The sequence below is a fragment of the Calliphora vicina genome, chromosome 5 (assembly GCF_958450345.1).
Source record: "Calliphora vicina chromosome 5, idCalVici1.1, whole genome shotgun sequence".
In the NCBI taxonomy this organism is placed as follows: domain Eukaryota; kingdom Metazoa; phylum Arthropoda; class Insecta; order Diptera; family Calliphoridae; genus Calliphora; species Calliphora vicina.
This window is the reverse complement of record NC_088784.1, coordinates 85,971,936-85,986,284: the sequence shown is the minus strand read 5'-3', so window position 1 is coordinate 85,986,284 and position 14,349 is coordinate 85,971,936. Positions and strand designations below refer to the sequence as shown.

Here is a 14,349-nt window from a genome sequence, read left to right as displayed (position 1 = left end):
AAAAATAATTTTTTTTTACCTAAAAATATTTAAAATTTTTATTTTGAAGTATAATTTGGTTAAGGTATAATTTGGTTAAGTATAATTTGTTAAGGTATAATTTGGTTAAGTATAATTTGGTTAAGGGTATATACAAGTAAGAGAGCTATATCTCTTACTTGTTTTTTTTTTTAATTTGTAAGTAAAATTATAAATTTAGACGTTTGTATATTTGATAACTCAAAAAGGTTTAGTACGATATTATTAAAATAAACTTAGAAAAGATGAGATTTACATAGGCTTTAATCATAATCTGTAATGTTTTTCAATCGTCTCAGTAGTTTCGGAGTTATAATAACAAATTAAAGCAAAAAATATATTTTTTAAGTGAAAGTTGCTATTTTTTTTTGGTTTTAAAAAACTCATGAAAAATCGAAAACAGCAGATATTGTTCAGATTTATTGTCTCATCGTAAAGCCACATGTAATAGGAAAAAATGGAGATATCGATCATAAAAATCGATTAATTCTTTTCGAATTTATTCACAATTAAGTCAATTCGCTCATTTTCATAAAATTTTTGTTAGATTTATATAAAATTATGTAGTAAATGTTCTTCTTTCGATTGATTGAAATTTGAAAACATTTTCCCCATGCTATGTACAAATGTTCACCTATATATTGTGTTTCAATCGGCCAAGTAGTTTCGGAGTTATAATAACAAATTGAAGCAAAAAATATATTTGTTACGTGAAAATAGGAATTTTTTTTGTATGAAAAAAATCATGAAAAATCGAAAACGGCAGAAATTGTTTAGATTTATTACTTCATCGCAAAGCCACATGTAATAGGAACAAAATGATATATCGATCGTAAAATTCGATGGATTCTTTTCGAATTTTCACAATTAAGTGAATTCGCTCATTTTCACAAAATTGTAAAATGTAAGCACATGCAATTTTTTGAAAATTATCAAATTCGAATTTAAGCTCAAAATTCGAACTTATGTTCGAAAAATTTGTAAAGCAACTAAAAAAATCTCTAAATCATGAGGATTTTCCAATTTCGAACTTAACAATTAAAAAAAACAACCAATAAATACAGTATCTGAATATAAGCTTTTTCAAATGTGTTACAAAATTCGAATTTAAATTCGATATTTCAAGGAGCTTTAAAAAGAGGAAAATAAAAAACATTTTTAAAATAAGATTTTATTTAAATGCTCTCAAAAGAAGAAAATAAACTTTCATTTAAATCAAACTATTTGTTACATTGGCTGTATGACTTAAAAATGCGGAATTTTTTCAACATTTTAGCTTTTATTTTGAAACATTTATTCAAAATATTGGCCATTGTTAGCTATGACCTTCTCCCATCATCCTTGCAATATATGGATTCCCAGCCAAAAGAATTACTCATCTTTTGAGGCTAAGAACGAATCAAGCCAATATCGGATACTCTGTTCCAAAGTGATTCGTATCCCAGAGAAAGCGCTCTGCATCGATCGAAACAAATATTAGTCGGAGGGGGCATGGTCTGAACCATAAAGCGAGTGAGGAAAAACTTCCCAACCACTTTATTCTAAATACTTCTTAACAGGTATTGCAACATGTGGCCGAGCTTTGTCATGATGGAATATTACGGTTATTTAGCCACATATTCTGGGAGTTTTTCGGCAAATGCTCGCTTCAAACACATTCGATACAGTTTCCCTGTGATGGTCTGGTCAGATCCCAGCAACTCATAATAGATAGGACCCTTTTGCTCCCACCAAATACAGAGAATTACCTTAGCGCCATGGATATTTGGCTTTGGTGTCGATCTTCACATACGATCTCTTTTCAATTTTTCATCCCAAGTAATGATTCGGTGCAGAAATGTTCTTCTTTTATAGCGTTCAAGCATCATTTCGGACATCAAAATCGTATTTCAAGGCCTCTTGGATTTAATTCGTGTGGTACCCAATTTCCATGCCTTTAGATGAATCCTGCTGCTCGCAAACATTTTGATATTGCTGCTTGATTAGCTTCCAATGCTTTTGCAAGCTCGTGTTGTGGTTTACAACAATCGTCATGGAGTAATGCCTCCAATATTGGTCTTCAAACTTGGCTGGCCTGGGCGATCTTTGTCTTTCGTGTCAAAATCACCACTTCAGAAATTGCTGCTGGATTAGCTCCCAATGATTTTGCAGGCTGTTTGGACTTAGCACGTTTGCACACTAAGCTAACTATGTGAACAGATTTAGTTAAGTTTTGAAATAAGAGGGATTTCGAAAAGTGAGAACAAAAGTGAACGAGAGTCCCTTCATTAGAATACTTCCCCTTATATTTAGTGCACATTTGTATTGTAAGTGTGCGAGAGTGTTTTGTAAATGCAAAGCAATTAACAAAATCATTATGCGGCATGTTTCTTATAAATTCTTTGGGTATTTTAAATGTTTTTGTTTTCGTTCTATTAGAATGAAACTGAACATCTCAATACAAACCAATAAGAAGAACATACATAGATAGATATTTATATGTTTTATTTTTATTATTCTTCCGCCACTTTGTTCCAGTTACTACTAGTTTTTTAGTTTTTAATGTTTATGGTGGATTCTCCTCTTTGGCTTTAAGTACCCACTTAACAGATTGACTTTAACAAGGGAGGAGGAAGACAGGGCAAGTAGATGCTTAATAGATGTTTAAAGATTTCTCAAGTGGTCTTAAAAATAGCAGACACACAATAACAGACGGACGGATGGACGGACGGACGTAAGAGTCCTTAATGATTTAAACATTTACCCATGAATGCTGGGGAAATATTTGTGTGTCTCTCTATAGATTAAATCTTTATAAGTGTTTGTTCAAATAAATAAAAAATTTAACATTTAATGTGTTTGAATTTAAAATGAAATTTATTACCCTGCTGCTAATTGCTGTGAAGATGTCAAGTATGTGTAAAAATAATTCTCCCACCACAATTTGTTGCTCTAAAATTAATCGACACTCACTTAAATGATCCTCTCTGCCTCCTAGACAGCCTCACTTAATTTTTTGTATTCTTAATTATGTCAAACCACTTAATGCTGTGTCTTAAACATTTAGATAAATATTTACAAAACTAATTAACTTTTTTCTTTTTTTTCTTTTCAGATCAATACCAATGGCATATTGACATTCAATATTGAATTTCCCGATTATATCAATCAACCATTTCCCTTTGAGTATCCCTCAATAGCGGGTTTCTATTCGAATGTGGATACGACGGGTGCTAATGCATCCACTAGCATTTCAATTTTCTCTTCTCAGGATCCTGAACAATTGGAAAAAGTCAGTGAATTGGTGCGTTATGCCTTTTATGAGCAAGCGGATTTTGAAGCCACTGATATTGTGGTGGCCACCTGGAAAGATGTTGGCTATTTTGAATCGAAAACTGATAAGCTAAATACCTTCCAGGTAAGTTTAATAAAAAAGCTTTTTAATTCATTTTAATTGGTTTTTAAATAATTTGTATTTTTGTTTGTAGGTTATAATTATTGCTGATGATCAGGATACTTTTGTTCAATTCCTGTATCCTTCTGGTGGTTTAAATTGGTTGCAAGGTGAAAATGGTCCATTGGGTCTGCCGGATATAAGAGCTCAAGCTGGTTTTGTTTCCGAAGATGGCCGTTATTTCAATTTGGAGGGATCTGCCACAGATAATGTAAGTTTTCCATAAATTTGATTAATACTGTTATTTTTTTTAAAAGTAGAAATAAATCTGTAACTTCTCGATTTTAATAACATTTCCCAGGGATATAGAGGAGGTTTTGGTTTTTTTAATTTCGAATTTAGGCATATAACACCAAGAGGGGGGTGAGACACAACGCCCTAAAGTGTGGCACCTCGGGTATATCGAAAATTAGAAATGATGCCAAATTTTATATATGTATGTATATGGAATCTACTGGACGAGATCTACAAAAAAACATTGCTCTTATAGTTTACGAGTTATTCGCATTTGAAAAGTAAAATTTAATTTTTTTTACCTACCTTGGTCTGATTTTTTTGCTAATAACGGATCCAATTCTTTCCCGATTTTCTTGAAATATATTTTTTTGAATTAACAACAAATTTATTAATAATCATAATAAAGAATTGTTTAAAAATTCTCTACAGAGTCGAAAGTTATGTGCATTCAAACTTAAAAAATTTAAAAAAAATTCGTTTATTCGCCATTTTTTTTTCGAAAAAAGTACTTACATTAATTTTAAAATATACAGAAAATAAGAAAAAGATAAATAATGCATTTACATTTTTTTGAAAGATAACATTTGAGGAAATATTATAAAAGTAAAATAATATCAAAATTCGTATTATTGCGTGGTCCAGAGCCTTCCGAAGTAGTCTTATTTTTAATGTAAATTTCATATTTAGACAACATTTTCTCTAATCGCATAACTCCTTTCAAAAAATTAAGACCTGTTTTGTTTGTCCCATCATGTTCTTCAATAACTTGCAAAGGGATTTCTTAGCTCCGAGCTTGGTGCCTTCAATATATCCAAAAATCTAAAAAATCCCAATTTTGGAATTTTTGAAAAGTTTTTTGGGAATTGTCGTTAACAATTCTCAAATGTCTATTTCACTTTTGGATTCGGGCCGAAAGTTTCTATATAAGTATAAAATTTCATTAAAAAGCAGGCTGAAATATAAATGCGAAATTAACCCTAAGCTCGCTTTTGTTGTGTCTCATTTCTGACTTTCTGTATGAGTTTTCCGTTTTGGTGTATTCAGGAACTTATAGTAAAATTTCACGGATAATATTTTTCCGGAACATTTTAACCCCTTAAATTCCAGTTTTAATGGAGTTTGTTGCTCTTTTTTTGGATTTAGAGGGTTAACATATTCGACAAAAAAGTTCTCCATAACATTTTGCATAAATTTGCTGAATACACTTTATACCTAAAATGTTCTTTAAAATAAAATTCTTAATAAATGCGAAATTAACCCTCGGCTCTCTTTTGTTATGTCTTATTTCTGACTTTCTGGTTGAATTTTCCGTTTTGGTGTATTTAGGGACTTATAGTAAAATTTTACGGATAATATTTTTGCGAAACATTTTATCCCCTTAAATCCCTGTTTTAATAGTGTTTTTTGCTCATTTTTAAGAGAAGGACAAAAAAGACCAATGCCTTGAGGATTTAGAGGGTTAACATATTCTAAAAAAAATGTTCTCCTTAACATTTTACATAAATTTGTTGAACACATTTTATACCTAAAATGTAAGGATCACATGGTTTCTTATGAAGATTAACAATAAGAATGTGCCAGAGTTGGGAAATTTTAACCCCCCCTCAAATGAAATTCAAATGTAAACTTTCAAAATGCCGTTAATTTTTGTTTGTGTTGTACAGTGTTATTATTGGAACATGGAGTTTCAAACCAATAATAATAATATATTGAGGTATTTTATTAATGTATTCAGCTCGCCAATGGAGTAATTTATGTAGGCTCAAGCCGACGAAACGTTGGAGTTTGAAATCAATAAGAATAAAGAGATGCTGGCCTTGTTGTTTGGGCATGTCTTAATACTTATGATGAATCGGAATTCGCTCGCCAATGTGAATTCATCTGGGCTCAGGGAGACGAAACATTTTATTAGTTTTTCCAAGGGAATTTTTAAGGAACTTAATCATCTATTTATCGGTCATTTTGGTCTAAGATACAATGAATTTGCTTTGGGCAATATTAAGTTGAGGCAATGCAGATTATAAAGGTTAAAGAATGAGAGCAAGTACTTCGTTATTGTCTTATATTAGGGTCGTATAGAGCGAAGTGACTCGATCTATAATAACCCAAGTGGATGCTTTTGTTTTCAGTAAAGGCTCATGATACATTAATTTCATGGATCATATTTCATTCAGACGGATTAAAAACAAAATTTTTTGATTTCTTAATTTGTTATTCTTATTTTCAGGCCCGTTTCTTAAGTGAAAAATCCAATGTTGGCATACCTGGTGTCTACTTGTATCGCGTAGGACCCTTCGACTACGAACGTAACGTACAGGCACCCACCAATGAAGAAACACACACCGAATCACCCTTATACTCACAATCCTGCTCAGATGCCGGACAACGTGTTTGCAGTCAACATGCTCAATGTGTCGACAAAGAAGAAGGCTTCTGCTGTGTATGTCAGCAGGGTTTCTACGGCAATGGTGAAGTATGTATTAAAGATGATTTTCCTGTACGCGTTACTGGTTCCATTGTAGGCGAATTAAATGGTGAATTGATCAATGAACGTTCGAAACTTCAATCGTACGTTGTAACAGCTGATGGACGCAGTTATACCGCTGTGACACCCATTAGCACTGAACTGGGTACCAATTTAAGATTGGCTTTGCCCATTGTTACCTCGATTGGCTGGTTGTTTGCCAAACCCTTGAACAATACTCTGAATGGTTATCAGTTGACGGGTGGTGAGTTTTTGCACACCTCTAAGCTGAGCTTCGAAACTGGTGAAGTGCTATTGATCAATCAAACATATGAAGGTCTCAACTATTGGGATCAATTGTCGGTGAAAATTGATTTGCATGGTCAGGTGCCTCACATTGATCATGCTTTGAAATTGCACATGGCTGAGTTTACAGAAGAATATCGTTTTGTTACACCCAATGAATTGCATTCCGTACAGGCCCATGTTTTGGAAATTCCCGAAGAGAATAGAGTTGTAAATTTCCAGTTTGAACAAAACATCTATTTCGAACGCTGCTTGTCGGATCAACAGGATTCCGTTGTTGGTACTACCTACTTCCAAAAGATCTCGAAAATTATGTTGGATTACTTTGAAAGAGATCAGGCTTTACGTACCAGTATTTTGACGGTAGCTGGTGTGGCTGCTATGTCAAATGCTTGCACCGATGGCACTGCTGTCTGTGGTGAGAATATGGTGTGCATACCCTATGACGACAACTACAGGTGTGACTGTTTGCATGGCTATGCCCCCCAATTAACCAATTGGGGTTCTGAAGTCTGTGTTGATATCGATGAATGCGCCTTGGGCACACATGCCTGTAGTGAAAATGCTGTGTGCACCAACAATGAAGGTGGTTTCAGTTGTGTTTGCTTAAATGGTTTTGAAGGCAATGGCTTTAGATGTTTGATTAATGGCAGCAGTGTGGCTGATAATATTGAGTCATCGACCCAAAGTAATGTTGGTGAAACTATTGTTAATGTTGAGCCAGAGCCAGAGTATCAAGTGGATAATGTAGATCAACAACAATCCTCACCAGCACCTGAAGCTCAACCACAACCTCAACCACAACCTCAACCCCAGCCTCAATATCCTTACCACTCTGCTGATTGTTATCGTTGCTCGCCGTATGCCGATTGTTTGGAGGGAAGATGTGAGTGTCGCGAAGGCTTTTCCGGAGATGGTATCTATTGTACAAGTAATTGTGGTCATGACGAGGCTTGGGAAGAGGGTAGATGTGTTAAGGTTATTTATGAAGAACCCGATATTGAGCCCAGATGTAATTTCTTTGGCGACTGCACTTGTGATGATGGCTATGAGCTAATGGAAGACATACAAATGTGTCGTTATGTGGGTTTCAACATGGATCATAGACCAGACGATTTTGGTAAGTTTTGAGGTTGTTTTAATATATGTTTAAATGATTTTAATCTATTAAAAATCTCTAGTACCCTGCGATGTGGAGTTCAATTGTCATTCAAATGCCTCTTGTGAATGGTTTGAGGTGGAATTGAGACATGTTTGTACCTGCGAGAATGGTTATTTCGGTGATGGTTACAATTGTGCCATTATTGATGAATCCTGTGCTGTGGTAAGATTTCATTCATTAAGTTTATTTAATTGGGGAAATAATTTTCTTTTGGTTCGTTTTTCTAGAAACCCGAAATATGCGATCCTCAAGCTGAATGTCTTTATAATGAAAATTTGGGCCAGTCCGAATGCAAATGCAAGCGTGGCTATGAGGGTGATGGTTACCGCTGTACTTTAGCTCCTGAATGTCTGGAAGATTTAGACTGCGGCCAAAATGCTTTCTGTGATCGCGATGTCTGCCAATGCCAAGCTGGTTTCGAGCGTGATATGGCCGACTTGTGTGTGGTGCCTGGCAGTTGTGGTTCTGTGTTGTGTGGTGCCAATGCCTTGTGTAAATACGATCAACATCAGGATGTCAAGTATTGCGATTGTATGGACGGTTATGAGGGTGATGCTTTGGTGGGTTGCAAAAGCAAACCTATACCCTGTAATGTTCAATTCAATTGTGGTGTTCACGCCAGTTGTGAACCAACAGAGTAAGTTTTTGTTATGGTTTTTTGTTTTTGGAGGAAATTTGCAATGATTTGTGTTTGATGTTCTTTTTTTAGTGATCCTGCCAATTACGAGTGTCAATGTAATGCTGGCTACAATGGAGATGGCTATGTGTGTGTAGAAGATCAAAATTGTTTGAATACTCCTCAGTTGTGTGACATGAATGCAGCTTGTTTGTCCACCAACAATGGTTTGGTGTGCGTTTGTAATAAGGGTAAGTGGAATTTAATATTAAACTTGTTTCCATGATGTTCCTGATAAACTTTAAGATATAATATTGGGTGCATTATTTAAAGACTAGGGATTTTTTAAATTTTTTAGTTTTTACTTAGAAACATTTGTACAATACATATTTATATAAAGTAAGCTATGACCTTGTCACATTTTTTTTGCAACATATGGATTCCGAGCCAAAAGAACTGCTCATCTTTTGTGGCCAAAAAGGAATCAAGCCAATATGGGATACTCTGTTTCAAAGAGAAGCGTATCCCAGAGAGAGCGTTCTGCATCGTTCGAAACAAATAGTAGTCGGACGGGGAACGGTCTGGACCGTAAAATGGGGAGGCAAAACTTCCAAACCACTTCATTCTAAATGGTTTTTAACAGGTATTGCAACATGTGGCCTATCGTTGTCATGATGGAATATTACGGTTTTATGTCTGACCGCATATTCTGGCAGTTTTTAGGTCAATGCACGCTTCAAACGAATCAGTTGCATTCAGTACAGGTTCCCTCTGATGGTCTGGTCAGATTTCTGCAGCTCAGCCTTTTGCACCCACCAATTACAGAGAATTACCTTAGCGCCATGGACATTTGGCTTTGGTCTCGATTCGGCTGGCTGACTGGGCTTCATATATGATCTCTTACGCTTCGGGTTATAGTAATGGATCCATTTTTCATCGCAAGTAATAATTATGGGTTCAAGCATAATTTTGGACATGAAAAATCGTCATTAAAAATTTCTTGGATTAAATTAATATGGTACCCAATTTCTGCGTTTTTGGATGAATTCTGCTGCTCGCAAACGTTTTGAAAATGGATGTTTGAGAAGCTCCTAATGATTTTGCAAGCTCTTGTTGAGTTTTACAATAATCTTCATGGAGTAATGCCTCCAATTATTGGTCTTCATGATGGAATAATACGGTTTCATATCTGGCCGCATATTCTGATACTTTTCGGTCAATGCTGTCTTCAAATGAATCAGTTGCATTCGGTAGAAATTCCTTGTGATGGTCTGACCAGATTTCAGTAGCTCATAATAGATAGGATCCTTTTGCTCCCACCAAAAACGGAGCATTACCTTAGTCTTCAAACATTCTTGGATGACCTGGGCCATCATGAAAATTTACCACTTCTAATCCGCACAAACCATCTTTCGCATGTTGAAACCGATGGTACACATTCACCATAAGCGGATTTCAGAGAGTATTTCATCGGTGGAGTAAAGTATCTTTCCGCCTAGCCATTTTTTCAGGTTTGGAAACAATGCATAATCCGGGGAATAAGGCAGAAGTGGGAACATTTCATAGCCTAATTCATGGATTTTGGACATAGAAACTCTACATATGTGTACCCGATTGTGAGTAAACGAGACAGCGATCATGCGGAAAGCTATCTCATACCCAAGTGATCATCCAAAAATTGAAAACACTTAGCCATGTGTGATGTTTACGGCTTCCACAATATTTGGAACATCCAACATCACTTCTTGAAGTTTTGAAATTTTTCGGATGAAGAGACCTAAACTGAGCGTCCAGAACTTTCGGCATCTTCCGTGCTTGTACGGTCACAGCTCTCCTCATGTCTGGCTGTCAAACACAAACTAAATGACGCAGCTTGATTAAATTTTGCAGGGGTCAACTGATGGATTCCTGTTGACAGGAGCAGTGTAGCCCTTTCAGTTAAGAGTCAGGAAATTAAAAAAGTTAGGAACTTATTGACTCTTATACTCTTATACATATATAAATTCTCATGAGGACAAAGAGGAATCGGTGGAATTCCTCCACTGCCTTTACGTTCTATTGGATATAAGGCTGTTACATAGGTAGTATGTTACTGCATGACCAGACGGATCTATAGGGATGGATATTCGGAAGATGGATTCGTAATGGAAACTGTGATCTTCTGTTTTCTCAATTTATTCACATACAGTTTGCATCTAAAAATCAAAATCTTTAGTTTGAACTGGTAATATTAAAACGAAGCTTTTTCAAAAGTTATTATATTCTATTTAAATATTTTCATGGAAATGTTTACATTATTTAAATTGTCAAGTAATAAATACATATATTTTCACCGATTAAATCAAATTAAGACATCCATTACTTTCCCTTCTCCTCATAAGAAACTCTGGACGATGATCCTGGCTCTCCACTACACGTGTAACAAAAACTATAACCAAATATTGCTAAACCCAATAATAAATTCAAATAGCCATTATTACGATCCCAGGTCAAGGAATGGGAGAAAAATTCTTTTAAGCCTTCCAAGCTGGACATTTGTTGCGGCAAGGTTTTTTTCGCAGTACCAATAGTAGTATTAGTATTAACTTTGGCAGTCGGTGTAGTGAATTCTGTAGCAAAATTCCTGGGTACAAATGGTTTCCTTTTGGCTTTTACTGCGTTAGTAGCTTTTGAGGGATTGGTGGTAAAGTTTTGTTGTTGACTTGGCAAAGCAGTTTTAAGTCTTGGTTGGGGTCTGCGGCCATAGCTTATAGAGGGAGCTTTTTTGGACGAGACATTACGCATTGAAGATTTGCAATTGAAGGGCAGTAGAAATGTTACCTTGGAACACGGATATTTGTATAGTTTTGCAAGGCGACCAAATAAATTTGCAGCGAACATATTTTTAGCCAAAAGAAGAGATTTCCAAATAGTTGCACGAACAATTTTGAATATTTAAACAATTTTCTTACGATTTAAATTTTCTTTATTTTATTTATTATTTATTTTATTTCAGGCTTCTATGGCAATGGCTCCTTGTGTATTGAAAGACAACAGCATGATTCTGGTTTCCTGTTAGTGTCCCAGGGTGTGGTTATAGTGCGCGTGCCTTTGAATGGCAAAAATGTTCGTCCCATTTCCGTGGCTTCTATGGCTATTGGTTTGGATAAGGATTGTGTTGAGGGACGTATTTACTGGGGCGATATCTCGGCCAAAAAGATTATAAGCGCCAAATATGATGGTAGCGATATTAAGCCATTTATTACTGAAGGTAAGTTTATTTCAAAAGTGCTAATGTTCTGCATAAAATAAAGCTTTGCTCAAAAAAAGCTCAACAAATTATTATTGTGATTCAAAATTTTAAATTAAATTTCCTTTTTTTTCTCAACAGATATTGAATCTCCCGAGGGTATTGCTATTGACTGCATTTCCAGACGCATTTATTGGACTGATTCTGTTAAGGATACCATTGAGGTGGCCAGCTTGGAAGATCCTACTCTCAGAGCTGTGGTAATCAATAAAAATTTGGTTAATCCTCGTGGCATTGCTGTCGATCCTTATAGAGAGTAAGTGATTTTTAAATAAAAATATGATCAACATTTAATATTAAATTTTTATTTAAAGAAAATTATACTGGTCTGACTGGAATCGTGATTCGCCTAAAATTGAGGTCTCCGATTTGGATGGCACAGGTCGTGAATTGTTGTTGGGCAAAGACAGTGTTACCCTGCCAAATTCTTTGGTGGTATTGGAACGTTCGGGAGAGTTATGTTATGCCGATGCTGGCACCAAAAAGGTGGAATGTATTGATAACTACACCAAACAAATGCGTACCATATCCAATGAATTGACTTATCCATTTGGTTTGTCTTTCACACACGATCAATTCTATTGGACCGATTGGACTACGTAAGTTATTAATTTGTGTGTTTTATTATTATAATATTAAACAATTTTTTTTTTTTAATTCCAGCAAAAAACTGGAAAGTGTCAACACTTTGGGCGAACGTCAAAAGAGCATGCAAATTCCCTTCTTCGGCAGTCATAAAATGTATGCCATGACCGCTGTCGAGGATCACTGTCCCCAAATGGATAGCCCCTGTCAAATCAATAATGGCGGCTGTTCGGATGCTCGCTTGTGTTTGGTCAATCGTAAAGCACCCTCGGGTAAAAGCTGTAAATGTACAGCTCTCTCCAAACTGTGCACAGCTCCTAATCCCTTCCCTCTTTAAAGTCTCTCTTTTAGTACTTAAAAGCTTTTAGCTATCTAGCTAGAGAAGAGAGTTACAAAAATTCATTCGTAACATTTATTTATAACTTTTATTATATATACATATAGTACGTTTTAAAAAGAAAGAGAACATAATTCATTTTGTTAAATAAAGTAATATTTTTTTTTTATGTATTTTCCCCCTTCACTCCACATGTATGTGTGCTAAAATTATGCTCATCATTGTCGGCATAAGTTTTTGAATTGTGCTACCATCATATCATATTTTTTTACTACAATAAAAAATAAATTATTTAAATCTAATAATGAACGCATGTGGTTTTATTTTTTGTTAAAGATTTCGCTATCAGTTTAAAAAAGCTATTGTTTATTATGACGTTTGGTGTATGACTTAAAAATTAAGATTTTTTTAAAATGTTCAGCTTTTATTTTGAAACATTTGTTGAAGATTGTGCGTTCTGCATCGATTGAAACAAATAGTAGTCGGACGGACGAGGTCTGGATCCAGAGTGGGCGAAATAGGAATTCCCCCCCAAACTGAAAAGTTTTTATAGAAAAAAGGAAAAAAAAAATTATAAATTTCCCTCGGACTGGCAAAAAACTTTGGGGGTAAATAGGGAATACATCAATGTTTATAAAGCTGCTTCCGGTTTCTGATTCCAGCTTAGGGTTTTCAGAACATGTGGCCAAATATTGAAATTTTGATAAAAAAAAGGTCAATTCCGAAGGGCGTAGGACATCCTTTTTATACACAAATGTTCTCCATAAAGATACTTTACAGAAAAACATAAAATAGTTATATCGAGCCCTTAGCGCCAAATTATCGTAAGCGACGAAACACAAATTTTCCAGGAGAAGGTTTTTTTGATTATTTTGAAATTTATACATAGAATTAAAAATGTTATGATACGATATAATATAATTTCGTTCAAGCCATGATACAAAAATTGTAGAAGGTAGAATCACTAGGGAGAGTTTTCAATATTTAGCCTTATAACGTCAAACTTTGATTTTGATTTTTTTCATATTTTTTTTATATTTTCTTTTGTTTGACGTTACAAGAATTGTATAATTGAGAATTTATTTTATACTGGGTGTACCTTATGTTGTTGTATCATGGTTCAAGCTATTTGTCTATTTTTCAAAAATATTTATAACTTTTTACAATTAAAAATTCATGGAATATGTACTTTATTGAAAAATATGCCAAAAAATATTTTTTATTGAATTTTTGTATAGATACAAATTTTTCGAATGGAAATTAAATTTTTATTTATAAATAGTTTTTAATGAAATTTCACAGTTATGTAAATTTTTCTATTTAAAATGGCAATAATATCCATACCAGGGTCGGGGTTATCGGAACCCTTTACAAAATAATTGGAAACATATTGGGCCACCTAAAATCGGTTACTATATTTTGATATCGAATATGCGATTTGAGAATTTTTACCCTAAAGTTTAATTTTACATAAAAAATATGTGTTTTTTGAATGAACCTGGTCCCCTCGGTAACAACAATTTTTAAATTTTTTTTTATTTAAAATATTTTATGAAAACTTAGCTTTCAGAAAGTATAAATTCCTTATACATTCTCTTAGAAATTTTTTGCGATAACTTAAAAAGAAATAAGTTCTTTTTTCCCAAAAAATTTGCGAAAATCGCCTTTTTAAATTTTTTTAAATTCAAATGTATATAACTTTGGACTTAGTCATTATTTTTAAACAATTCTACTTCTATTTGACACATACGTGTGTTGTTAGTCCAACAAAGGAAAACTTGAGAAATTCGGAAAATATTTGGATACGCTGTTATCAAAAAACTGGAGTAGGGTGGGTCAAAATGTTGAAAATTTAATTTTGAAATGCGAATATCTCCTAAGCTATAAGAGATAATTGATGGC

At 34.3% G+C, this 14,349-nt stretch overlaps 1 protein-coding gene across 1 annotated transcript in view; it reads left to right on the top strand.

Moving 5' to 3' along the window:
• Positions 1-12,752, top strand: part of Ndg (Nidogen) — a 28,920-nt gene extending 16,168 nt beyond the window's left edge. The window contains exons 2-11 of the mRNA XM_065514518.1: positions 3,113-3,415; positions 3,486-3,662; positions 5,916-7,578; positions 7,640-7,782; positions 7,848-8,257; positions 8,330-8,487; positions 11,232-11,486; positions 11,607-11,781; positions 11,840-12,124; positions 12,189-12,752. Coding sequence (XP_065370590.1) covers positions 3,113-3,415; positions 3,486-3,662; positions 5,916-7,578; positions 7,640-7,782; positions 7,848-8,257; positions 8,330-8,487; positions 11,232-11,486; positions 11,607-11,781; positions 11,840-12,124; positions 12,189-12,447 — 3,828 coding nt within the window. The 3' untranslated portion in view covers positions 12,448-12,752. The remainder of the gene's footprint in view (positions 1-3,112; positions 3,416-3,485; positions 3,663-5,915; positions 7,579-7,639; positions 7,783-7,847; positions 8,258-8,329; positions 8,488-11,231; positions 11,487-11,606; positions 11,782-11,839; positions 12,125-12,188) is intronic.
• Positions 12,753-14,349: the final 1,597 nt, after the last annotated feature.